The following is a 26,690-nucleotide window of genomic DNA, read 5'->3' on the forward strand; positions in this document are numbered from 1 at the left end:
GAGTTTGGCTAAGAAAGAAGACTTCAAGTATGTCAAGAGCGCTTTATCTCCACCTCAGAGACAACCCCACACAAACACAGAAACTAAGTGGAAGAACATTTACTTTATGTATGTGGGAACAACTAAATGAAATTCTTCAACCAAGACTTCCCTCCTTGGAAGTCTTTAAACAGAGCCTGGATGGCCATCTGTCCAAGATGCTTTGATTGTGAGTTCCTGCATGGCAGAACGGGGTTAGACTGAATGGCCCTTGTGATCTCTTTCAACTCTATGACTCTATAATTCTAGCAGAAAGACAAATGCCATTTGTGTACCAGCATCATAAGGGACAAAGCATAATGTTACCAGATTCCTGGAGATGCAAGCTTGCTCAAAAAGGGTGGAATGTTCTCCCTTGGCCACTTACTGGCCACAGGGGAAAGCACAAATACAGTATGAAAGTAGAGTAGAGTAGAAAGTACAGTAAAGAGAAAGCTCTTTACTATAAGAGCTATGGAACAGACTGACTCAAAAGGTGGTGGACTCTCCATCTTTGGAGATCTTTAAAGAAAGGGTAGATGGGCATCTTTTGGCAGCGCTTTAGTTGGGGATTCCTCTATGGCAGAAGAGGGCTGGATTGCTAGGTGGCCCTTTATAGTCCTTTACAATGCTTAAGATTCTTTATTTCTACAATTTATAACATTATCATCATGGAGCCCTGGTGGCGCAGTGGGTAAATGCCTGTACTGCAGCCATTCACTTGAAACCACAAGGTTGCGAGTTCAAGACCAGCAAAAGGGCCCAAGCTCGACTCAGGCTTGCATCCTTCCGAGGTCGCTAAAATGAGTACCCAGACTGATGGGGACAAATTTGCTTACTTGCTAATTAGCTTACTTGCTGTTCACCGCTATGATCTTTGGAATAGCGGTATATAAATAAAACAAATTATTATTATTATTATTATTATTATTATTATTATTATTATTATTACAAGGGACCTGGCCAGCGGTTCCCTTCCAGGTCTCCTGCATGTACAAATGCAGATCTGTGACAGTTTTCCTTTTCTCCCAGCTTCTGCCAAGGTGGGTCACATCTTCTCCTGCTCACCAAATGGCTCTAAGAGGGCATACATGCCCTCTATTCAGGCTAGCAGGAGGGGGAGCAGATGTTGTGCAAGGAGCTCCAGCACAGGTCCCTGTACAATGATTACAGAACGACATACACACTGAGATGCCACCAACAGGATTCCAGCCTAAGTGGGGTATTATTTCCCCCTGTAAACAAGTAGACTAGTTCAGGGGGAAGCAACTGGAAGAAGCAGTTTGGGCTAAGGGTCTTGGGGTTTTGAGAAGACCCCCTGTCCTCCCAACCCTGCTGGGGAGCTGAGAAGTACTACACTGCAAAGGCCCAAGGCTCACCAGCCGGTCTCGGTCATTCTGCAGGGAGGACAAGGCCTTCTTGAGGCTGGGCACTTCAGCCAGGCCTGCAGAGGCACTGGCGTCCGACTGCAGCTTGATCTCCTCTGCTTTCCGGGCTCTGTCCAGCTCACTCAGGAGACGCTCCCGCTCACCCTGCAGGCTGGCCATGGCCTTGGAGAAGGAGTTCACCTGGGCAGAGGCTGCCTCCAGCTCAGAGGCCATGCGCAGAAGCTCCCTATCTTTGGCCTGAAGCTGCTGGTTGAGCTTCTCCAGCCGGGCCAGGAGACCTTTCTCTTCTGATGACTCCCGGAGGACTGCCAGGTCAGAGGCCAACCTGTCCCTTTCCTTGCTCAGGTCTTTCAGCTCCTCCTGGGCCTGGGCCTTCTCCTCCTGGAGGTTCTTCACAAACAACCGCTGCTCTTCCAGTTCCTCTGAGTATTTCTTCTCCATGGACTGCAGCTCCTCATTGCACTGGTCCCAACTGTCTTGGAGGGAACTCATGGCCTTCCGGAAGGACTGGATCTGGGCTTTCAAGTCCTGGTTCTCCTCCGTGACAGCAAGCAGCCGCTGTTCCATTTCAAGGAGGTCCTTGGCCAGTTCCGCCACCCGCTCCTCGGCCGTCTCCGTCTCATTCCGCATGAGCCCAGCATCATGATGGAGGTTCTTCAGCTCCTTCTTCATCTTGACTTCTGCCTCACGCAGCTTCTGCTCTGTGGTCTGACGGAGAAGGGTCATCTCCTCCTCGAGTTTTGCCACTTGCTGCTGCATGAGTGAGAGCTGCCCACTCAGCTCCAGAACTTCCTCTACTTTGCCTTGCAGCTGCGTCTGCAGCTCCAACATGGGCCCACCATCTTGCAAGGCCGTCATCTCACTTTGCAGCTGGGACAGGGAGGCCTTGAGGTCTTCTGCCTCCTGCTCCATATGGCCCTTCTCCAGCCTCAGGGCTTCCAGGGATGAACGTAGATTGTCCAAAGCACTTTCAGACTCTCTCAGTTGCCCCTCCACGCCTGCCTTCTCCTTCTCCAGTGCCTGGATGCGCTCCAGCTGGGTCTTGAGCAGTTGCTTCTGCTGGCAGTCCTTGATGGAGATGACCTGGTTCAGGTCCTGGCGATAGCGGACCAGCTCGGCTTCCAATTTGGCATTCTCCGCATGCAGGTCATCCATCCGGCCATGGAGGCTCCGGAGCTCCTCCTTCAAGGTGTTGTTTTCAGCAGCCGCCTCTTGGATCAGCTGGTCTTTCTCCAAGATAGCTGCCAAGTGGCGCTGCTCCAACTGATGGTAATCTGCCAGGATGCGGTCCCTGTCATCCTGCAGGGAAGACATGGACCTGGTGAAGGAATCTAACTGGGCTTTGTGCTGCTTGCTCTCCTCCCTGGTGCTCTTCAGCTTCCCTGTGAGATGGTCGACCTTCTCCAGAATTTTCCTCTTCTCCGTTTCCAGGGCCAACTTCTCCTCTTCCACTTTGTCAATTCGGTCCTCAAGCTCTATCAAGTCCTCCTTGTGTCGCTGCTGCAATTCCGACACAGCTACAGAAACAGCCTCCTCTTTGGCAGATAAAAGGTTGATGATCTTCTGATCCATGCTGCTCATCTCTTCCTGGAGTCTCTCTGTCAGTTCCTTGGAGGCCTGCAGGTCTGCCTCCAGCTGCTCATGCCTGAACCGGCTTTCCTGGAGGTCGGCCTCCTGACTTTTGAGCATCTTCGCCATTTCTTCCTGGGCCTTCTCATATTCTGCAAGAGACTCTTGCAGAGAGGAAAGTTGCTCACTCAGATTATGGAGCTCTATCGCTTGCTTCTGGACCTGGCTTTGGGAGCTGCTCAGCAGTTTCTGAGAGTCCTCCAGCTGGGATGTCAGCCTGCCTTTCTCCTGCTGGAGAGACTCGGCTTCTTCCTGGAGACGCTGAAGCTCCTGCTGGGCACTGGACTCTTGGGCCAATTTGCTGTGCTCTAAGCTGCAAGCAGAAGAAGGAGAATCAGTTCCAAGCTAAGCTCCCAGCCTGCCTCTGCTTTACCCTATCAGCCAATCTGAAAGACCACCGCCTCTCATAGAAAAGTGCCCAAAATGTAAGATCCTCAATGGAAGACCTGTTGAGTGTCCCACAACCCCACAAGGGTCCATTGGTTGGCGCACATCAGAAGGCCAAATCTGTAGTGTTTGCACAGAGTTTTAAATACATTTTAATTTTTAACGTGTAATGCTTTTAACTTTTTAAATTGTTGCATTTTTTAAAAAAAAACCACTTTATATCTACTTCTAGAGTATAAAACCTTATCATGCATAAGGCTGGTACAGAGTTCTGGATACATTTCGTTTTTTTAATATGTAATGTTTTTTAACTTTTTAAATTGCTTAGTAGTTTTTTAAACGTTATATCTACATTTTAGTGCTTTTGTATTGTTTTCAACTTGGACTGTTTTAAATTTGTTGATAGCCAACTTGAGTCCTTGTATTTGGAGAAAGGCATGATATAAATAAATAAACTAATAGAGGCAGGACTCTCTCCTAAAGGAGATCAGGCTGGCTCCCTTCCTCCTGGGCAACAGAAACTGTATGGCTTCATACTGTCTCCAGTTCTTAGAACTAGAAATTACTGCTCTGGTTATTTGATATTTATTTATATTTAATTATTTATATTATTTATATTAAACTATCGTTCTATGTATTGTAATATAAATATTGCATAGATCTCTTAATATGTGTATTTTATGCAGCTTAATATGTGTAATTTTATGTGTTTTAACTATGTTGTAACCCTCCTCGAGCCGTGAGAGGAGAGGCGGGTAAGAAATAAAATAATAATAATAGTAGTAGTAATAATAACTATTATTATTATTATTATTATTTATCTCTCTGTGCTTTTAAACTATCTTTAAGGAGTGTTTTCAGTCTTTTTTAAAAATTTATTTGCTAGGACAGATTTGACAGATAAACAGGCTGTCTGAATTTTAAAAAGTATTAAAGATCTATCTCTTCTAGCAGGCCTACCCAATTGATTTCAAACTATGCATTTTAAAATATTATATTTTTAATGTTATGCTGAATGATTTTAATGTGTCCGTGTTTCAACTTATGTATTTAAATGGTTTTATGTGTTTTAATTTCTGTTGTGGCCAGCCCTGAGACTCAGGGAGAGACAGGTTAGATTTTCTTTTAAAAAACTGTTGTTGTTGTTGTTGTTACTACGATAGTTGGCCCTCCACTTTTGTGGCTTTGCTTTTGCAGACTTGATTATGTGCAGATTTGATTAAAATCTTTCCTCTATGAATTTCTAGGTGCTCAAGCACAGCTCTGCCAGATGTCAACCATAGAGTCCCACTGGAGGACCTAGAGAGTCCTAGAGACAGCACTTCTCTAGGCATTTGTCAGTCTTTCAGTGAACGTTCGCTAGCTTTTGCCCACATAGCACTAGAGGACTTGGAGAATACTATAAATGCATTCCCGCATGCATTTATATGTTTGTTTGTTTTTTATTTGTGGGTTTTTCACTTTCCCGGGGGTCCTGTGCCCCTAGCCCCACTGAACGCGGAGGGCCCATTGTATTTTTAAATAAATCTCACAAGATCAGGGATGTATGAACCTAGGACTCTGGATCAGACCCTTGGAGTGTCTAGCCCAGCACAGTCAGAGCTGGCAGGCAGGATTTCTCGCCAAGGTTTCAGGCAGGATTCTTTCTTAGCCCTACCTCAGGGACCCTTCCATCTCCATGACTGTACGTTTTGTAAGCGTGCAAATATGTATCCCTGGTAGCCCAAAAACCATATTCCCTGGAAAACCTACTTAGATGCTCTCAGTCAGATTTCAACATTAAATCTTTTTTAAAAACTGGCAGTTCATGTCCAGGTGCCTTCAAGTTCGCCTTGGGAGCAGCAAGCCACCCCTCTCCTTCTCCCCTGCCATTTCTCACCTGGTCAGTTGGCTCTGTAGGCCTTCCACCTGGGCAGTCGCCTGCTTCGCCCGCTCCTCCAAGTCCGCGCAAGACTCCTCCCGGGCACGCACCTCCTGTTCCTTCTTCTCGATGGCCTCGCTGAACTTCTTCTCCCACTGCCTGGACTCATCTATCACTCGGTCCCTGTCGTCCTGCAGGGAGGACATGCTCCGGGTGAAGGCAGCCAGCTGGGCCAGAGTGTGGTTCAGGCTGCCTTGGAGCCGCTTGGCCTCCTGGTCCTTATGGTGCAGGGTGTCCCGGAGTTCCTGCGCCTCCCCTTCCAAGCGGGCCTGGTCCCTCCGCAAGGCCTCCAGCCGCCCTACCATGTTGCTCATCTCCTTGGAGTGCTTGCTCTTCTCTTGCTCCAGCTGCCTCTCCAGGTCCTTCTCCTTCTGTCTTAGCTGCACTTTCACCTCTTCCCGGCTTGTCCGGAGCTCCTCTTTTACCTTCAGGCTCTCGGCCAAGACTCGGGCGGCTTCACTCTGTGTGTCGTCCAGCAAGACCTTGCAAGAGGCCAGTTCAGCCTGGGCCTTCCGGGTCCCCTCTCCTGCCTCAGCCAAGCTCCTCCTGGTGCCCTCCAGCTCCTTCTGGGACTCGCTCTGAACAAACTCCAGGGCTTTGATAGTTCTCTCCAGGCTGGTGATCTTCTCCTGGCATTTGATGCAATCCTTCTGCAGCTGCCTCACCTCCTGCTGCTTCTCCTTCAGAAGCTCCTGGAGCTCTTTCACCTGCGTCCGGCCATTGTCACCCTTCCAGGCACTCTTCAGTTTTTCCACGCTCTCCCTCTTGTCTGCTTCCACCTGGGCTTTCTCTTTCAGCAGGCGTCGCTTTTCATCCTCCAGGTGACTCAGGGTCTCCTGAAGACTCCCCATCTCACTTTGAAGCAGCTGGTTCTTGCTCTGCAAATCTGCCACATCTTGCTGGTAGTTCCCAATGCTCCCATTCAGCTCTGCCAACTGGTTCATCAGCCTCTCCTCCAGGTCATCCTTCTCAGCTTCCAGAGCTTCTTTCAGTTTCAAAGCTCTGGCAAGCTGCTCCTCTGTCCCCTGGCTGGCTTGTTCCATCTTGAAGACCTTTCCCCGCAGAGCTTCCAGCTCCTGGACTTTCTCAGCCAACAAGTCCTCCAGCCCCTTCTTCTCCTCTCTGAGGGTCTCCAGGTCCCTCAGGACCCTGCTCAGTTCCTCTTCCCCCACTCTCCTCTTCTCGTCCAGTTTTGCAACCTGCTCTCCAAGCTGTTCTACTTGCTGGATGTACCTGTTTATCTCATCACAGGATGGACTGGCTTCTGGCTCAGTCTTAAGGCTCAGAGAAATGGGTCCTGGAGTTTCAGACACTGCATAAAAAGGTGTCTGAGCAGCAGCAGTGGACTCCAGGGGAACTGCCATGGCAGAACTGACCTCCTCACTGGATGGCAGTGTTCCTTCTTGTCCGCTGTTCTGTCCTGTCACCTCCACCTCATTTTTCAATAACTGCTTCAAGTCCTGGACTTCCTGATTCAGAGCTTCCTTCTCAGCTGTCAGTATTTTCAGCTGACCAGAGAGCGACTCACAGGTCCGCTTGGAGCTCTCCAACTCTCCTCTGAGCAAAGCGCTTGCCTCCTCTGCCTCTCCTTGCTCACCTTCCATGGGATGAACCTCTGCCCTCAAGCGCTCGTTCTCCTCTTCTAGCTCCAGGATCTTCTGCTGCTTGGATTTTGCAAACTTCCTCATCTTCTCCTTCATCCCTTCCACCACCTGCTCAGTCCCCTGAAGGCGTGTCTCCACCTCCTTCTTCTCAGCCTCCGCGTCCTTCAACTTGAGGAAGATCTCCTGCTTCTCTTGCCGGACACCCTCCACCACCCGCTGGATCCTCTCAGCCTCATTGCTGACGTTTTCGTATGACTGTAGAAGGGTCTCGTACTCCTTCTGAAGTTCCCAGTGTTTCTCCTGCCACTCAGAGAGCTCATGGATGTGGGAGCTCCGCTGAGAGTCAGCCGCCTCCTCCAGTCTCACCTTCTCCTGGCTCAACCCCTCCAGAGCAAGCTTCAGGCTCTCACAGGACCCAGAGAGGTTCTGGTTTTCCACTAGGGCTGCATCCACTTCCGCGATGAGTTTCTCCCGCTCCTCTCCAAGGGCCGCCAGCTTCTTCAAAAGCGCCTCCTTCTCTTTCTCCAGCTCAACCGCCCGGCTTTCTGCACCCAACAAGCAGAGAGATGCGCTTTCCAGAGCAGCGTTGGCCCTGCCCAGCTCCTCCTTTAGCAACTTGCTCTCCTTCAGGGCATCCTTCCTGGAGATCAGAGCAGCCTGCAGTTTCCGTTGCAGATGAGCCCTGGACTGGTCCTCAGCAGCTTCTTCAGCTGATTTCTGCTGTGCTTCGGCCAATTCAACTCGCAAGCGCTGGGCTTGTTCCTCATTCTGCCTCTCTAGCTGGCTTTGCAGGGCTTGTACGGCACCTTCTTTTTCCTGCAGCTCTGCCTGGAGCTGATGCAGAGATCTGTCTCTCTCTGCCAGTTGCGAGTTAAGCGCCTCAATTTCTTCTTTGCTAGTGAGTGTCTTTTGCTCCTCAAGATCAGCCTGGTGGAGCCTCAGCCTGGCTGCCTTTGCCTGGCTCTCCTCCAGCTCCAAACGGAGATGCTCCATGCTGGCTTCTGACTGACAGCAAGCCGCCTTCACCGCCTCCATCTCAGCATGGAGCTGCCTGACCTCTTCCTGGAGCTGCAGAATCATCTCTGACTTGCCTATGAGCTCTCCTTCCAGGTGGAGAACATGGACCTCCAGCTCCCCTTTCTCAGCTCTGAGTTGTTCAAGCTCTGCCTTGAGCTGCTCCATAGCAGAGTCTTCCGCTAGCGGGCAGGGCCTTCCAGCACCATCACTCCTTTCAGGAGCCTCCCAGACAGCCTCCTGAACAACTCCCAATGATGGTTCGCTCTCAGGAGGAGCGGAGTTCTCCAGAGTCTTGCTCAGGGCTCGGAGCTGATCCTTTAGGCTCTCCTTCTCCTTGCCTTGCTGCTCAAACTGCTCCTGGAGGAGACTGTAGTCATCTTTTTGCTGCTTCAGCTGCTCCCGGTGGTGACGGTCTTTCTCCTGGCCCTTCTTGAGGGTGTCCTTGCGGGAGGTCAGAGCATCCTGGAGCTTCTTCTGCAGCTGGTCCCTCTCTTGCTCCAAAGCACTGATCTTCTCTTCTAGGCTGGCCTTCGACTCTTCCTCCTGCCTGCCTGGAGTGTCTGTGGTGCCATCTACCACAGGTGCGAGAGGATCGGCTGCAGCTGCTCCCTCTGCGCTCTGATCCACAGTGATCTGTTTCTTGGGGGCTGAAATGTGCCCCTCAAGTTTGGCCTGCAGGCTGCCAATGAGGAGGTTCTTCTCCCGCAAACTCTCCTCCAGGTCCACAACCGCAGCTCGTAGGGTCACCACCTCAGATTCTTTCTCCTTCAGGATGGCTTGCAACTCGGCCTCCTTCATGGGGACCAACTGACTGAGACAGGCAGTCCTGCCTGGCCTTGAAGGAGACATGTCTTCCTCTGCCTTTCCACTACCTTCAGGGGGCTCCTCTTCCCCTTTGCTCTCCTGGATCTCCTGAGATTTGGCCCCAGGCTCTGCTGGCGCTTCCCTCCCATCCAACTCTTTCTCTAGTCTACGGACTTTTCCCAAGAGCTCTTTCCTGCTGACAAGGGCTGCTTGGAGCTTCTTCCTCACCAGCTGGTTCTCCTTCCTCAAGCCCTCCACCTCCCGGCTGGCAGACAGGGCCTTCTCCACCTGTTGCTCGGGTGGTGTCTCTTCCTCTTCCTCCTCCTCCGTCCCAACACCCTGGTCTTTGGTCGGTTTTTCTTGCATACACAAACTCAGCCTCTCTGTCAGGTTCTTCACTTCTTTCCCCAGCATAAACTTCTCCTCATTCAGCTGGACCATGCGGTCAGACATGCCGCGGCTGACTTCCTCCATCCTCTCATCCCGCTCTGCCACTTCCTGCTGGAGCCTTTCAATCTCGACTGAGCTTTTGGAGAGCAGCTCCTCCAGCCTGGTGACCTCCTGCCCCTTCAAGATGAGGCTTTCAGAGAGCTCCTCAGCCTTTCTCTCTCCCTCCTGCAGCTGCCCTGCCAGCGCATCTTTCTCCTGCTCCTCCCTCTCGAGTTGGCTCTTTAAGCCTTTTGTGAGAAGGTCTTGCTCCATGAGGCAGTGCTGGGCCTCATCCAGGTCCTTTTCTAAAGCGGCAATTTTCACTTCTTTGGAGCTGGCTTCGTTTCGCAGGCTCTGGATTTCCTCTGTCAACAGGCCCAGCTGGGAGACCCCACATTCGTAGTCAGAGAGCCGCCGCTTCTCCGAATCTGCCAGGTTGCCCTCCAGTTGCTTCACCTGTTCCTTCAGCTCTGCCAGGGAATGGAGGTCCTCCAGCCGGGAGAGGAGCTCATCTCTCTCTGCACTGAGAGTGTGCAAAGACCTCTCAGAGTTCTCCACCTGCTGCTGCAGCCTTTGGATTTCCTCCACTCTCTCTTCTAAGGTCCTCTTGTGGTCCTCTTCTGTTTCCTTCTGCCTCTCCCGCAGTTCAGCAATTTCAAAGTGCAGCATAGAGTCAGGTGGAAGCTCTTGAGCTGCTCCCCTCTCCTCCATACATAGGCCATCTTGCCCAAAAAGCATTCCTGGGAGGGGAGAGGGCTCTTCTGGAACATCTACCGTTACCAGTGAACTGCTACTGGAATCGCTCTGGGAGGGCACCACCTCTTCTCCCCTTCCTTCTCTCTCTTCTGCACCACTGTCCGGCAACTGCTCTCTTGGCTCCTCGGCTTCACCCGTGTCCAGTTGTTTGGAGTCCTGGAGCTGACCCTTTAGGAAGGCTATTTCTTCCTGAGCCTCTTGTAACTCCAGCAGCAGGACTGACAGATCTCTCTGCTTCTTTGCAGACAGGTAGGCCAAGATATCTGGCTGTCCATTGTCAGTGGCAACCAGTGGATCCTCAGGGCTTGTGATTGTGTGGGCCTGAAAGAAGGCAAGCAAGGCATCAGTCCCCCAGGAAAGCATCTCTTGATAAATGGGAGGCACACAGTAGAGTGACAGAGAGGTTTTTGCCCCACTTTCCAGCCAACTGGTCACAGTATTGTTACTGCACATAAGTAGGGAGACTTACCACTGCACTGTGTATCTATTATTATTTATTTTACAGCAGTATAGCAAGGATGGGCAAAACAGGGCCCCTGAAACTCTAGTCCATTAAAACAAAATTGTTCAGTGTGATTTTGGGGTATTTTACCCCCAAAACAGAGAAAGCACCCACCAAAACATGGAAAACATATTTTAACACTATTTATAAGCCTCGCCTTGTTGATATACAACAAGGTACAAATGTTTTTATAAATAAATAACAAATAAAATACCACCACGAGCATCCCAGAAATCAATAAAACAAGCCCCCTTCCCAAAACAGCTTAATTTCCACTAGTGTCCATTGCAAAATGGTGACAGGAAATGAAGAGATATCATTTCTTGTGGCCATTTTGAGTGAGAATGCAGAAGAAAATGGAGCTCTCGGGGTTATGATGGGGAGGGTGTGCGTTCAGCCAACAGACGTGATGAGGTGCGGTAATTGGCTCCTGCCCCTTCCCCAAGTTGTCCAAACTGAATATATAGTGATAGTGGAGCAGCCAGTCTGGTAATGCTGTTGGAAAATGAAAACAGAGGGGAAGCAAGGATGCAAAATCAGAAGGGAGGGGAGGGGAATTGGTTTGGCAACTCACTTGGGGCAGGGCAGCTGGAGAGTCTGGTGGGCGTGGGTCTTCTACGTAGTCATTTCCTGGACCCTCTAGTAAGCCTGGCCAAGAGAGAGCAGGTGAGTCAGCCACAGAAAAGCCCAGCCTTGTTGTAAGGGCTTCTAGTCACAGAACCACAGAGTTATGAGGTGCCCCCAAGCATCCAAAAAAGAAGCACATTCAACTTCTGCTTCTTTGCAGATCTCACTGTTGCTGCTGGGCTAAGTCAGGGGGGTGGATGGTTAGTGTGAAGTCACGTCCATCCAATTTTAAGAGTAAGGAGGAACCGTTGTCTTTATAACCACCACTCACTTTCGATTACTATGTTGTTCAAGTGAGGGTTGTTCAACCAAGCAATCTTTCAGCAGCCAGTTTTCCTACCATAAAGCTATTGTTGTTGTTATGTGTCCTCAATTTGTTTCCAACTTGACCCCTATCATGGGATTTTCTTGGCAGAATTTGTTCAGAAGAGGTTTGCCTTTGCCTTCCTCTGAGCCTGAGAGAGTGTGAAATGCCCAAGGCAACCCAGTGGATTTCCAAGGCTGAGCCGGAATCGGAACCCTGATCTCCAGAGTCATAGTCCAATGCTCAAACCACTATACCATGCTGGCTCTAAGTTACTGTACTTGGTCAAAACCTAACACTGAAGCTTTAACAAGTCCATTGCCAAACAGATTCACTAATGTTTGCTGCCTTATGACAGAAAAGAAGGAGGGAGGGAGTCTCCTCTTTGATTTCTTGCCTTCTCTGTAGAAGAAAGGTGACAGAGAAATTTGTGCCTTCAAGTCATTTCCAACTTAGAGTGCCCCAAAGGCAAATGTAGCACATGGTTTTCTTAGCCAGAATCATTCAGAGGCAATCTGCCTTTGCCTTCCTCCAAGGTTGAGAGAATGTGACTTGCCTAAGACCACCAAGTGGGTTTTCATAGCCAAGCAGAGATTCAAACCCGGGTCTCTTGAGTCTGAGTCCAACCACTAGACCATGCTGGCTTTCTCAGATCTTTCCCAGGGTTTTCTTGGCAAGTTCTATTATTCACAGGATGTTGGCCACTACCTTCCTCTACAGCTAAGAGAGCATGGCTTTCATAGGTCCCTACTGGGTTTCTGTGCCTCAACAGGGGTTCAGACACTTGTCTCCTGGAGGAGCCATACTCCAATGGTTTTTGCAGGGGGGGGGGGCAAGATTCATTCCAAGAGTTTGCCCTCACTTCCTTTCTCTGAGGCTGAGAGAGTGTCACTTGCCTAAGGGCACCCAGTGGGTTTCCACAGCCAAGTGGGGATTTGAACCCTGCTTCCCAGAGCTCTAGTCCACCACTCTTTGTTGTTTGTTTGTTCCATATGCATGTTCGTGTAATTTTTCTTTTTCTTTGAGAATAATAAACTAATTATGTTTTTAATAGTTTAACAGGATGAGAGCATAAGTGATGTAGCTAAGCATGGGACACAATCCCTATTTTTCTTACACAGTCTTCCCTCCCCATCCTCATGCACACACATTTAGCTCTCTGCCCCACTGATATTCCCCTGATGTCTGCAGGTCACTCTCACCCTCATCCCATCCCATCCCACCTACGTATGACTTTTGCCACTGTCTCTGGTTCAGCTGCAACCTGTCTCATCTGAATGCTTACCACCAGGATCAGATAAACGGTCACCAAAGCAAGGGGGGACTCCTGGAGCCAGATAAGACTGCTCTTCAGTATCTCCTTCAGCACCGCTGACCTTTGTGGGGATGCAAAAAAAGAGGGAAAATTAAAATTTCTGTCAGCCAACCTGTTGTCCACCAGTGTTTCCCCCTTCTCTCCCTAGAGTAAGTCCTAAACTGAATACAGAGACCTAGAAATCTGTTTCAATGTTAGGAGGCTGCAAAACAAGTTACTTTTCCCTTGATTTTAGTGAATAATGGCAACAGGTTACTTTTTAAAAATTGTTAACAAGTAACAGGAACAAATTAATTTTTCAAAAGCAACTATCCAAGGTCTAGAGACATAAATCCCTGGATCTGTACTTCTCAGTCTACTAAACTGTATCCATGGATCTGTTGTTATTCTGATTTTAATCTTCCTGTCGTCTGAGGGTTGGCCTTAAAAGCTCAAATACCCTTTTAATAAGTGATCCTACCATTGACATGAGAAAAGACCTGACACAGTTACAACATCTGGATGTCTGAGCAGAAAGAAAAAGCTAGAGGCTGAAAAAAGATGAGCTATTATGAAATGATTATTAAAATTATTAATAAGCTTTTGGTTTGATAGCTATGGAGAAGGGATGTTCTTTTTCTTGCTCAAAATTCAGAAAGACTTGTGCATTTTTGGCTTTTTCAGCAAACTCTTTGGACAAAGTTCAAGACCCATTGCCTAAGCAATGAAAAACTGTGTGTCCTGACCTCTGGCAAACTCAGGGGCTCTTTATAAAAACAGTTCCCTATCTGTTAAATGTGACCTATACTTCTACAAATGCCAAAAGTGAGAAGTATTTTTCACTAGGAATGGGCACAAATATTTTTTTAAAATAGTTAGTTACAGGAGGTTTCCTGGCGACTGGAAAACTCTTACAAAGAATAGCGGGGGCCAAGAATCTTTGCAATTTATTGTTTAGTCTGCCTGAAAAATTCAAATGGGATTGTTGGGTTTTTGCACAGAAAAAATGGCATTTTCGGCATAGAAGATAGGTTTCCTGTACAGAAAATAAGAATCTTCTACCAAAAAAATCCAACAACAAAGTTTCTGCGCAGAAAATCCTATTTTATGCTCAGAAACTGCAATGTTGTGCACAAACCCCCCACAGGTGTTTACTCCCTCCTCCCAGAATGAGTCCCAAACTGCAAACAGCCCTTTAAAAGTTTGAGTATTTTCCCGCAGCAGGAAAAAAATGGGGGAAGGGATCTTCTTGCCTTTGAGAAAGAAGTTTATGGAGATCTACATCCCTGCTTTTGACATTATAAAGTCCAGGCAGAGCACAATAGTGGAAACCTGGCTGAGCAGCCAAGCCCTGCATTAACTTCAGAATCCCCCCTCCTGCGTTAAGCCTCTAATAATACCTAAGCAAAGAGGATTGGCTGCATAGGACCTAAGAAGGGGGAGCTCAGAAGAAGCCATTTTGAAGCGGAATGCTTTGCCTGCTCCAGGCTTCACTCTTTCTTTGTTGCTCAGAGGTTACCTGGCTTGACTCCGCTGGGCTTGCTGTGTCAGGCCTCTTTTCCATCACATCCCACTTGGCAGGAAGTGTCTCTGAAAAGACAAGAGGGAAAGGCGGGTTAGATGCAAGGTGGGCAAGGGCAGGCGGTGGAGGGATTTCGCCTCTGGCAGGAGGTAAACCGTTGGTGCTCAAGATGAACAGAAAGTGTGGTGTTGGGCCAGGACAAGCAGTGGACTCATCTCTTCTCTGCAGTAGGAAAAGCCAACAAGCCGGCCACAGAAAGCATGTGTCACTGGGACACAGATCTGTAACACCGCTATTCTAACCTTCACAAAGTAAAAGTAAAAGAACCACTCTCCTTAAGATCCTGGCTTAAGGTGAATCTATTTGTAGATGTTTTGAAAATGATGTATCGATGTTATCTGTCACCTACCAGACTCAACAATATGTACAAAACAAATAACCAACGTTGGAAATGTCCAGGAACATTTTACCGTATGTGGTGGAGTTGTGGATTGGCTGTAAGATACTGGGAAAAGGTACATAAACCAATAATGGATATCTTTCAAACACAAATCCCATTTAAGCCAGAACTCTTCCTGTTGAAGATGATCTCCAATTTAAATAAGGAGGTAGAGAAAAAATATGGACGATTAAGTCTATATTTAATTTCTTCGGCTAGAATTACATATGCTAAATATTGGAAGAAAACTGAAAACCCAGATACTGGAGAATGGTTAGTAAAAGTAATGGAAAGGATGAATATGGATACTTTAACAGCTCTAATTCAAAACAGATTATTGGATGAGATAGAAGAAGAATGGTACATGATAAAAAATATGTGGGAAAATATCAAACAAAACAAGGAGAAAATCATATATATTATGTAAACAGAAAAAACACTTTGAAAAACAAGATAAGTAAAGAAGCATATTGATATATTTTGGTTATGATTTAATAAATAAATACAGTACTGTGAAATAACTAATCTAAGGATAAAGGAAGAAAATCAAAATATAGAATAAACAGGAGGCACAATATAGTAGTTCTCATAGACTGTACAATATAGAAAGAGTGAATGATGTTTACGGAAAAGATAAGGTGAACTCAACCGGGAAGAAAATTTCAATTTAAGCTTCAATTAATAGAATCAAGAGAATGAAAGAGAGGACATGGATGCTTGTTGCTTTGTCAGTTTGTTTTAGATGTTAGCTATTTGTTTGTTAATGGTTTGTGGGATGTATGTGAAATGTTCTTTCTATGTATTTGATTTTAGTAGTAATAATTTTGTTTAAAAAGTCACTCTCCACAAGGTTTTGGCTTGCTGCAAAGGAGGAACAGCAGAGTGAGGGGTATTCTGGAAGGATTTGTCCTTCTGTTTTTATATCTCGCATTTCTCTCAGTGAAGGGTGGCTTGGCACATGAACTAAAACAAAACACAGTCGACCTTCCACATTAGGGGCACAGGACCCCCCAGCAAAAGGGGAAAAGCCACTAATGTCTCTAGTCTTCCCCCATCCCCAACTTTAACTTAGTCTATACTCTTATCTCTATCAGCCAAGGAACCCAAGCAAAGAGCCATTTCCATGCTGCTGTCACAGGGTATGCCAGGATTGTAATCCCAGAGTGACCAATGCTGAGTGAAGCTCTGGGGTGGAAGCGGAAGCAGGGATAGATGGTATTATTTCATGCATTTATGACTTACTAAACTTTTAAAACTTTTCTTTACATTTTCTAGCCTATGTGTGTCATCTTTCTGCAGTAGGCCACAAAACTTAAATAAATAAACAAATGAATAAAAACCCCATTGACGTTCTGGTGGCAAACTCATGAACAATTAAATCTATGGACGTTAAACCGGCAAAGGTTGAAGGCTGTGGTCGAGTCAAAATCCATAAATTACAATGTGGTTAAATGCCTGTACTGCAGCCACTCACTCACAAGCCATGAGGTTGTGGGTTCAGTACCAGCCAGGGGCTTTGGGTCGACTCAGCCTGGCATCCTTCCGTAGGTCACTAAAATCAGTCCCCAGCCTGTTGGGGGCAATTAGCTTACACTTTGTAAACCATTAAGTACATCGGTAAGCAGTATAGAAACATACAGTTGACCTTTGTTATACGCTGGGGTTTGGTTTTAAGATCCCCATTGATATCAAAATCCATGGATGCTCAAGTCCCATTAAATATAACATAGCAAAATGGTGTCCCTTATAAAAAATGAAAAATCAAGGTTTGATATTTGAAATTTATACTTTTTTTGAACATGTTCAAACTGTGGATGCTTGAATCTGTGTATAAAAAATCCGTGTATAAGAAGGGCCAATTGTACTTGCTATTGCTAATTAAAACACAATCATGTACCCTAAGCCAAGCACTGAATTAAATCAGTTTCAAAACTTAACAAGAGAAGAGAGAAAGATAAAAAACGCACATACCATTGAAAGACCCTTCCACAGCAGTCAATCTGTGGCCCAAGGCCTGTCTGAATCTAAAAATGTGGAAGGATAGCTGGGAGGGATCCTGCCCAGCCTCCTTTGGGAGAGATTCCACAGTCTGGAAAAGAGAGGTCAGAGGAGCAGAGCTTGGGCCCTGGGACAACCCAGCCTCCCTAACAACCCCAGTGATGGGTCTAGCACTCTCCAAAGCAAAGACTGGGGCTGGTTCCTTCGATCTTTCTTTCCCCATTAAAGGGTGTGTCCACTGCAGAATTATAACCATTTGATTCTACTGCCATAGATCCATGCCACAGAATCCTTGGATTTGTATTTTGGTGAAGGACACAGACTTCCCTACTTTGGAAAGCTCTAATACAGCAGTTCAGGGGACCAGACTAGAGCTCTCTAGTGGGGAATTCTAAGGTCCTTCATCAAACTACAAATCCCAGGATTCCGTAAGACAACACTACAGCAGTTTTAATGTACTATCAAACTGCTGTAATTGGACATAGTTTGGACATAGTGCTTATTAATGTGGAAAGATGGAGCTGATGACAGAGCCCCTCTTGGGTAATGTGTGTTAAAAGGAAGAGTTAGAAGGTGGAAAGTGATAAGCAGGAAGAAGCAAGGTACCTATTTTGGCTTCCAGAGCCTCTGCAAGAGTCTTGAACTCCTGGTCTTCTGGCTGGCTGGCGTTTCTGGCTGGCAACACTGCCGCACTCTGTTCATCAACTGGCTGGGGGAGAAAAAAGCAGGACTTGAATTGAGGGCGTTTGATCAGAAACCCACCACTTGTGCTTCCAGCACACCAGTCATCAGGTGAAGTTATGTTCACACCCAGGTAATTCCATTAAAAACAATCATAACATCTTTGAACATCTGCACAAATCCTACTTGGGCTACATTCACACAAATGTAAGCCAAATGTAGGGTGACTCATGCAGTCTGTATGTGAAGACCCTTCCCCTTTCAAGCAGACCCAGCATCTTAAGAGAGTTTCTGTTAAGGGGAGAGGTATCACAGGAAGGGTAAGTAGTTAGATGCAATTTCTGTCATATTTATCCAAACAAAAAATCACGAGCAGAAAAAAAAAATACTTGCTCATTCATACACACACATACATATACACAGACACACACACACACAAAATATATTTTTTAAATTTCTTACTTACTAATTGCTTTTCTAAACACTGGGACGCCTGAAGCAATACACATACAAACACATTTAAAATCATTTTTAAATATACAATTTCATAGTCCAGTTATAAAAACAAAAAGCTAGAAGGAATATTACAGTTTTAACTACCCACAGGAAGCTCTAGAGAAGTGGTTCTCAACCTTTGGTCCTCTAGATTTTTGAGACTTCAACTCCCAGAATTCCTGAACAATGAGCATACTGACTGGGACTTCTGGGAATTGAAGTCCAAAACATCTGGAGGCCCAAAGGTTGAGAACTACTGTTCTAAAGCAGGGGTTGGCAACCTTTTTGGGCCAGGGGCCGGGTTGCTGTCCCTCAAGCGACTGGGGGGCCGAAGCCGGGGGTGGAGCTTCCACCCTCCGGGGGCGGGGCCACATGCCAGGGGTGGAGCTTCCACCCTCCGGGGCGGGGCCACGTGCTGGGGGTGGAGCTTTCACCCTCTGGGGGCCAGGCCTCCCCACCTTTGCAGGCCCCTGACGGGGCCCCAGGCCCTGTCAGAGGCCGGCAAAAAAGCCTCTTGGAGGACCCCAGCGACGGCACCGGGCCTCCTGGAGGCCCACTGCCGCCGCTGGCACCCACTGTTGGAGGGCGCCACCAATGGCATCAGGCCTCCAGGAGGCCCACTGCCACTGTCGGAGCCCTCAAATAGGGCTGCAACGGCGGCATTGGGCCTTCCAGAGGCCCGCCGCCGCCGCCGGAGCCCTGTTGGAAGGTGCCAGCGACGGCATCGGACCTCCAGGAGGCCCGATGCGGCCGCCAGGGCCCTCGAATAGGGCTCCGACAGCTTCAGCGGGCCTTCCAGAGGGCTATTTCGAGGGCTCCGGCGGCTGCATCGGGCCTCCTGGAGGCCGAGGTCGCGTGAGACTTTGCCTCTGGGCGCTGCCATTTTGGGTGAAAAAATGGCGGCGCCCAGCGCAACTTTTTGCCACTCTGGGCGCTGCCATTTTTTCGCACGGCGGCGGCGGCAACCGCCCCCGGGGGCCGCAAGGAAGGCCTCCGGGGGCCGGTTCCGGCCCGCGGGCCAGAGGCTGCCAACCCCTGCTCTAAAGGAATTGAACCATCCTATCTTTCCTTGAGAAGGACTTCTGTTGTTGAGGTACTGCCACAGAGAAAGCCATGCCTGGTGTACTCACTAGCCCAGTTTCTCAGGGTCCTGAGACATTAAGATGGGTTTCTGCTGAAGATCCAAAAGCCAGGCAGGTTTATACACAAAAGGCCTGTCTGTCAGATAGCCTGGGCCCTAGCCATTTGGGGCTTTATAGATTAAACCCAGCACCATGGTTTCAGTTTAAAAATATGCTGGGAGACCGGTGATATACAACCTCCAAAGGGAACAACAGACAACTGTCTAGCCATCAAAATTTGTACTAGCTTATGAACACTCGTCAAGGGCAGCTCCATGTAGAGTGCAATGTAGTAGTCTGAGAGTTGCCAAAATACAGATTACTGTAGCCGCATCTTTCCTTCCTAGAAAAGGGTGCAACTGGCACATCAGCTAAAGGTGAAGAAAGGCACTCCTGGCCACAGTTGCCACCTGGCCTTGAGTGCTGGCTCCAAAAGCACCCCCAAGCTACTCTCAGGGTGGACAAGGTAAGAAGAAAGTCTCTTTTGCCTGACCAGTATTCGCATTCAGCACGAAGGCAGGTTTTGTACAGGCTTGCTGGGAAACTCTTACCTCACTCACTGCAGAGACCTGCCCTGAGATTTGGACTGGAAATGCTTCTGATTCAGCCTCTGAATAGCCAGGTTCTTTCAGCTTCTCAGGAGCCTCCCCTATGAGATAGACACCCAATGTTAGTTACCCAGCCCCTACCTGGTGCCAAAGATGTACCTTCTGTCTGGTATCAACAAAAAGCTGTGAATAAAATAAACACAGGCTTTGACAATAAAGGATAGCATAATCAAAAGAGATTAGAGCCACACTTTTATACTCATGTGAATGAAATCATTAGGCACCAAAGGCAACAAAAAAGCAAAGTTTTTACTTGGTGTTAAAACAAAACCAGCGTTGGCTCCCAATCAGGCCTCGGAGCAAAGAATACTCCACATCTGGAGTGCCACAGCGGAGAAAGCCCCGTTCCCATAGCTTCCTACAGCACATTGTCCACCCCAAACCACCACTAAATGAACACAGACAAGGGCCCTCCCTGCAGATCTCAATCCTCAGACAGTAATACATAGTAAGAGACACTCCTGAGTATCAAGAAAGTTGTTGTGTGCCATCAAGTCATCTGTGATGTATGCTGACACTCGGGTGAACCTATCATGGGAACTTCTTGGAAGAATTTGTTCCTTTCCCTCTTCCCTGAGAGAGTGTGACTTGCCCAAGATCACCCCAGCAGGTTTCCGTGCCCAAGCAGGTATCTGAACCCTGGCCTCCTAGTGTTCTGGTCCAAGACTCAAGCCACTTTACCAAGGAAGAAGACCCCAGTGCAAATAAGCAGTGTCTGCTTCTGACCTTGAAAGATAGAACTCTCCTCGGTGGAACCCTTTGGTGGGCAATCTCCATTTTGTCTCAGTTGGGCATTTTCGGCTTGGAGAGCCTCGTAGCTGGCGCACAAATCCTGTTCTGCGCTTTGGAGTTGGGCAATTTCCTGGCTCTTCTCTGCCATTTCATCCATGTGTCTCTGCTCTGCGGCCTGACTCTGGCGTTCATGGTCAGCTCTAGCGTGGGCCAGTTCCTGAGAGAGCTGCTGTACCTCTTCCTGCAAGTGGTGGGAGGCCATCTTCTTCTCTGCAAGCTCCAGCTCCAACCTCTCCACTAGGCTGCGGGACTCCTGCCTCTCGGAAGCCAAGGTGTCTTGTAAGGAACCCAGCTCAGCCTCGACCTTTTGGAACTTCTCCAACAGAACCTGGGGAAGAGGAAGCAGAACAGAACTGAGTCCTGCCCTAGTAGGGAGTTGGGGTTTGTTTTTTTTTTTGGTAGTGTGTGAGTGTGGAGGGGTGTGTAAACCCCCTCCCCAGGTCTCCTAGGGGCCTAATGTGGCCTCCTCCCCTTCCACAGATCCCACCCCTGTTCTAGGGACTAGAAAGAGAGCCTAGCCAAATCCCTGCTCCACCATTACTCCTGATGACAGTTTTCTATATGTCAGATATTTCTTGTTGTGCATCTTCAAGTTGATTTTTACTTACGGTGATTCTACGGTGAATCTATCACAGAGTTTACTTGGCAAGATTTTTCAGAGTGGGTTTGCCTTTACCTTCCCCTGAGACTGAGATAGACTAAACTGAGACTTTAAACATACTCACTAGAAAAGGCAACAAAGCTTGGCAAGGGGGAAAGCAGTAGGAAAAGAGGAAGACTGCATTACAGGTGGACAAATTCAATCAGGGAAGCCACTGCAAGACTAAAGGAGGACAGTCAAGGACAGAAGGACTTGGAAGATCTTTCATTTATGGGGTTGCCATAAGTTGATGTTGACGGAAGTTAACAACAAACAACTCTGTGGGCAACCTTCTGCAGAAAACTACCTCTTTGCTTGGCACATGCTGGAGAACCAGACTGAATGGATGAAGAGGCCTAGTGGCACAGTGGTTAAATGCCTGTACTGCAACCACTCACTCACAAACCACAAAGTTGCAAGTTCAATACCAGCCAGGGGCTCAGGGTCAACTCAGGCTTCTATCCTTCCAAGGTCGCTAAAATGAGGACCCAGTTTGTTGGCAGCAATTAGCTTACACATTGTAAATCACTTAGAGAGTGCTTAAGTACACTGATAAGCGGTATAGAAATGTACTTGCTATTGCTATTGCTTGCTACGAGCAAGAAGGGAAGATTGATGGGGAAGTCCTTTTGCCTTGGGCACAAACTCTTACCAGCCCCAAACCAAAAAGGCCAGGCATGAGTACCTGCTTCTGCTCCTCGGCCTCATTCAACTCCTGCTGCAGCAATTCCACCACCTGTGTTCGCCCCAGCAAGGCGGCCTCTTGCTCCTCCAGCTTCCGCTGCAAGAGCCTCAAATTCTAAGACAAAGAAAGAGCTTGGTTACTGTGGGGGGAGAAGAAGGGGGGAGTTCCAGGATGACAGCACAATCCTTTGATTTGTGGCTCTCTGGCTGAGGCAAGACCCAGTTTTCTGCATGGCCTCATCTAGGCAGCCAGTCCCCTCTCCACCTGCAAGAAAGCCTCGCACAAAGCCACTGTCAACTCACCTGCTGCATTTCTGCCTCCAGAGCCGACTGGGCTGCCAGACGCTGCAATTCAGCTTGGTGCTGACTGACCTGCTCCTTGAGGAGCAAGTCCTTCTGCTGGACCTCCTCCTGCAGAGTGCTGAGCTGCCAAGAGAAAGAAGATGCCAAACAGGCATCAATGGAAAAACCATGCATACTGCAAGCAAAAAAAAAAAAGGTGAGTGGAGGATTTACCTCTTAAAAACTGGCACTGCAGATTAAAAGTAGTGTCAAAACTACAGATTGAGTCTCCCTTATCCAGAATTCCGAAATCCAAAATCCAAAAAATTGTCCATATGAGTGGCTGAGACAGAGACACCTTTGCTTTCTGATGGTCCAGTGTATACAAACTTTGTTTCATGCACAATATAATTTAAAAATATTGTATACAAAACGACCTTCAGGCTATGTGTCTAAGGTGCATTCTGTGTTTAGACTTGGGTCCTATCTCCGAGATATCTCATTATGTGATTAACATAGTCCAAAATACTTCTGGTCCCAAGCATTTTGGATAAGGGACACTCAACTTGTAGTATCCCCGCATTCCTATGATTTACAAAAGGTTTGATTCCTTCCTCCTTCCTGACTTCTAGCTTTGCCAAAAAGGAGGAGTGAGTAAGTATGGCCTGTGGGCCATGAAGCACCTGAGGTCCCAAAAGACCCCTTTGTGGCACCCCTCCCTGAAGCTTCTCTCAACCCCTCTCCAAATGGCAAATGGGAATAGAGATGTGTGGTCTCCTGGTGTACCCCAAAGGGTCAGAGTGGGACCGCAGGAGGGCCTGGTTCAACCTCAATGCCTGAGGCTCCCCAGCCCTACTCCAAGAGTCCCAGAGTGCCAAGAGAAACACGAGAAACGGAGCTGCCTGGATCTTCACCATACCCGGGCCTGGGCCTCTGTCAGGTTCCCTGTGGCTGCTTCCAGCTGGCTTTGGAGCTTCTCCACCATTTCCTCCCATTCCTGAAGCTGCTTTCGCAGCACTTCTGTCTCTTCTTCTGGTTTCTTATATGTTCCCTGGTCACCTTCACCCTGGTGGAATAGAGAAGAAGGGTGGCAGGTTACTGAGAGAGAAGGAACATGCAGAGAAAGGGGGGATGCATTTGATGGGAGAAAGAAAACTGGCTTAAATTTCCTTCACAACTAAAAAAACCCCACACCTCTTATATTACAAAATATAAGCAATTTTTAAAAATGGTAAAGGAAAAGTTTATTTATTAGGAGATTCCCTTCCTGGCACTTGTGGCAGTGAGAAAAGGGTTTTTCTCATCATTTTAGGTAACAGGCCAGAATATGAAGCGATGTCTCTGAATGTCATTGAGCAGTGGGCTAGACTTGATGGCCCACAGGGCCCCTTCCAACTTCAAAAAATGTGTGTGTGTGGATATGTGGGCCTTGGGGAAGCCATGGAAGTCACTAAAAACATCTTTGGGAGGCTGCAAGCATACTGCAGTTCCTCAACCCTAACACAGCTCATTCAAACTGCTAAATTTAACATCCATTTACAAATACAGTGGACCCTTACCTTATGCAGGGATCCGTTCCAGACCCCCCCCCCCACACACACACACATAAGGTGAAAACATTTATGCTCAAGCCTCATTCAATATAATGGGAATCGTGCTCACAGTGCAGCAGAGCGCACGTGCCATAGGCATGTGCACCATTCATTCTTTTGTTGCACAGCTTCAGCGTAAGCTGAAAGCCACATATAGTGTGCCCGTGTATGGCGTAGGTGCACTGTATGTGGTTCTGTTAAGACAAACCATTTGGGGTTCATCCTCAAGGATAGGAAGACCAAGACTGAGAACATATTGCCACAACCCTGTGCCAAGAAAGTGGCATTCTGGAGACACTCTAACCATGATAACCAAATGGATACTTTAGACTGACCTTAGTGGGAGGGAGTGGCTCTCCCGCTAGGTTGCTTGCAGAAGGCACCACCGCTTGTTCGGTCAGCTCTTCAATGCGCTTGTTCAGAGATGCCAGCTTAGCTTTGGCCTGCAGTTTCAGTTTTAGCAGCTTGGCTTCTGCAGCCTGCTTTTCTTCCTAGAGGAGGGACCAGATGACACACAAGAATGACAATACACTCACAACAATGCAGGTCAACAAACAAAACTTACACATCTAAAGAAGAATGGAAGCAACCTTAATGCCTGCAGGACAAGGGATAGCAAGGGAGGGAATCATATTTCCCCTGTAAGAGAGCCTCTGCTCTCCCACTGGAAACAGGAGCTAGATTGCTTGAAACACTCAGGACTGCTTGTTCTGTGGCCACCCTTGGTCTGTGCTGTTTATTCTTGCTCTTTCTTTTTGTGAGATGCTGGTGTGAATTAACTGCAAAGAACTGATATGGGACAAGGGCCTATCCTTGGGATGAGAAGCTGGGCTTGATAACAGAACACAGTCACAGAATCTTAAGAGCTGGAAGAGGCCACAAGGAACATTTAATCCAAATTCTTGCCATGTGAAAAAACAAAGCTAAAACGCTCCTGAAAGATGCCCCTGTCCAACCTCTGTTTAAAGACTTTCAAAGATGGAGAGTCCACCACCCTCCAAGGCAGTCCATTCCACTGTCAAACAGCTCTTACAGTCAATAAGTTCTTCCTAATCTTTACATGGAACCTCTTTTCTTGTACAGTGCGCCCCTTTTTTATGCGGGGGATCCATTCTGGACGTCCCCACATAAAAGAAAAAACGCCTATGCCCGTGCCCCATTTAAATGAATGAGGTTCGTGCACATGGCGGCACACATGTACCTTGAACACACGCACAATTCGTCTCTATGGGACACGCCGCCCCTTTCTCCCCGCACATCCCCACGCGGCTTTCAGTGTATGCTAAAAGCCGCGTATAACATGTGCGCACTGTAATTTGAATCATTGGTTTTTGTTGTATTCTCTGGAGCAGCAGAAAACAAGCTAGTTCCTTCATCTACCTTACATCCCTTCAGATATTTAAAAACAGACATCATGTCACTTTTCAGGCTTCTCTTCTTCAAGTTAAACATACCCAGCTCACCTCAGTTTTTCTTCATATGGCTTGGTTTCCAGACCTTCAATCATCTTGGTCGCCTGTCTCTGGACACGGTCCAGTTTGTCAATACCCTTCTTGAACTCCAGTGCCAGATGGTCTCCCAGCCCCTTTCCAAATTAGTGTGACATCAGAGGGAAGGGTCTAGGCCAGAGGGGAGTGATAATGGGGAGAACATCTCACAGCGCACTGTTACCTGGAGCAAAGCATCCTTCTGCTGGAGTTGTGAATCTTTCTCCCGAACCAGGTCTTTGAGCTGTGCCACCAACCTCTCTGTGTAGGCCAACCGTTCCAGCACATCCTCTGGGGTCTCCTCCCCATTCTGCTGGCTGGGTTCCAACTCTGGGCCCTGTAGGGACAAGGAGGAAGTATTCAGTGAGAAGCATAGCCACAGAAGATGCTCTTGATGCCCAAAGTTGGCATCCTCATCCACAGGGCCACACACATGATGGCCCCAGGGGGCAGTGTTTGGAATAATGGCCTAGAAGGCCTAAGCAGGTCCACTTCACACTGGAGACAGCAAGTGATGACTTTTCATGGGGGCATGAGCCACTCCTAATCAAGCAATGCAGACAGAAAATTCAACAACTCTTCAGTCACCTGAATCTTAGGAAAAGTCAATTCACAGGCCCAGTGACAAGTCAGTCATCATTCAGTATTCAAGGGGGGAAATGGGTGATAGAAAGGCATGTGTCTAATCCCGTGGGGCTGGGACTAGAAGGACTGGGAATGGAACTGAAAGACAACTGGCCATCTCTCTACCCCAGGGACCCTCACAGGTAGTTATGGTGTGAAGGGAGGAGACAGGGCCTTTTCGGTGGCTGGTCCCAGGCTCTGAGAATTCCTGCACTAGAAAGGCAGATGTCTTATTAAAAGTTAAGCATATGAGGAAGTAGACCAAGTCTACCAAAGCTTAAGCTACAACTTCTTTTGCTCGGTTAGTCTCAAAGGGGCTACAAGATCCCTTTGCAATGGCTGATGGAGAAAGGGCTTTAATAGTGTCTGCGTTTATTTATTTTTTTCCAGTGGGTACGGTTCTAAATTGCTTTTAATTCTATTTATGTATACATTATATTTTAATGTTTACATGTCTTAATGATTTGGAATTTTATCAGCACTTGTTTTAATGTTGTAAGCTGTCTTGAGTCCAAGACTTGGAGAAAAAGCAGGATATGAATGAATGAATACATAAAAAGAAATAGTGCTTTTCTAATTTTTAGGCCAGTTTACTGGACTGCAGAATATATGAGTCCATGCCTGTACTTGCAAGAAAGCAGACATGATCACAGAAGCTGGCTGTATGGCTCGGCAGTAGAATAGGGAAGGAGAACACTACTCCGGTTTGATGGATAGCCCCATCCACTGGCAAGACAATTCAAGGTGCTGCTTATGAGCAAAAGCAGCCTTTAGATTTTCTGGTCTCATACAGCTTAGAAAGGACCCAGCTCAGTAAGACAAAGAGATAAAATTCATAGAGAAGGAAGCAAATATTGCATACCCATCCTCTCCCAACACACAACAGATCTGAGATGGGAAAGGGTACTCACATCAGGCGAAGCAGCAGCACCACCATCTTCTCCGTCCCCTGAGAGCTCCTGAAGGACAGTGTTGGCCAGCCCCGACAAACGGCTCAGCATCTTGAGCCTCCAGGTGGGCAGCAAGAGGGAGAGGAAAGTGGGTA

At 47.7% G+C, this 26,690-nt stretch overlaps 1 protein-coding gene across 5 annotated transcripts in view; it reads right to left on the bottom strand.

Annotated features, from left to right (window-relative positions):
* The window catches only part of LOC149311514 (src substrate cortactin-like), a 78,587-nt gene that overhangs the window by 46,604 nt on the left and 5,293 nt on the right, over positions 1-26,690 (bottom strand). For 3 of the 5 annotated variants that reach the window (XM_089527343.1, XM_089527337.1, XM_089527338.1), the window contains 15 exons: positions 26,557-26,653; positions 25,206-25,358; positions 23,870-24,025; positions 22,862-23,008; positions 21,964-22,086; positions 21,662-21,775; positions 20,271-20,664; positions 19,488-19,585; positions 17,787-17,813; positions 17,246-17,348; positions 14,200-14,270; positions 12,672-12,762; positions 11,030-11,103; positions 5,302-10,274; positions 1,398-3,348 (listed from right to left, as the gene is read on the bottom strand). In XM_089527343.1, the coding sequence (XP_089383469.1) occupies positions 1,398-3,348; positions 5,302-10,274; positions 11,030-11,103; positions 12,672-12,762; positions 14,200-14,270; positions 17,246-17,348; positions 17,787-17,813; positions 19,488-19,585; positions 20,271-20,664; positions 21,662-21,775; positions 21,964-22,086; positions 22,862-23,008; positions 23,870-24,025; positions 25,206-25,358; positions 26,557-26,646 (8,565 nt within the window). In that variant the 5' untranslated portion in view covers positions 26,647-26,653. Of the gene's footprint in view, positions 1-1,397; positions 3,349-5,301; positions 10,275-11,029; positions 11,104-12,671; positions 12,763-14,199; positions 14,271-17,245; positions 17,349-17,506; positions 17,645-17,786; positions 17,814-19,487; positions 19,586-20,270; positions 20,665-21,661; positions 21,776-21,963; positions 22,087-22,861; positions 23,009-23,869; positions 24,026-25,205; positions 25,359-26,556; positions 26,654-26,690 lie in introns of those variants that run through there. The other 2 variants (XM_089527339.1, XM_089527340.1) reach the window with 2 other exon arrangements.

This window comes from Sceloporus occidentalis, unplaced genomic scaffold, assembly GCF_023333645.1.
Source record: "Sceloporus occidentalis isolate IW3139 unplaced genomic scaffold, rSceOcc1.0.p SCAF_5, whole genome shotgun sequence".
Classification (NCBI taxonomy): Eukaryota; Metazoa; Chordata; class Lepidosauria; order Squamata; family Phrynosomatidae; genus Sceloporus; species Sceloporus occidentalis.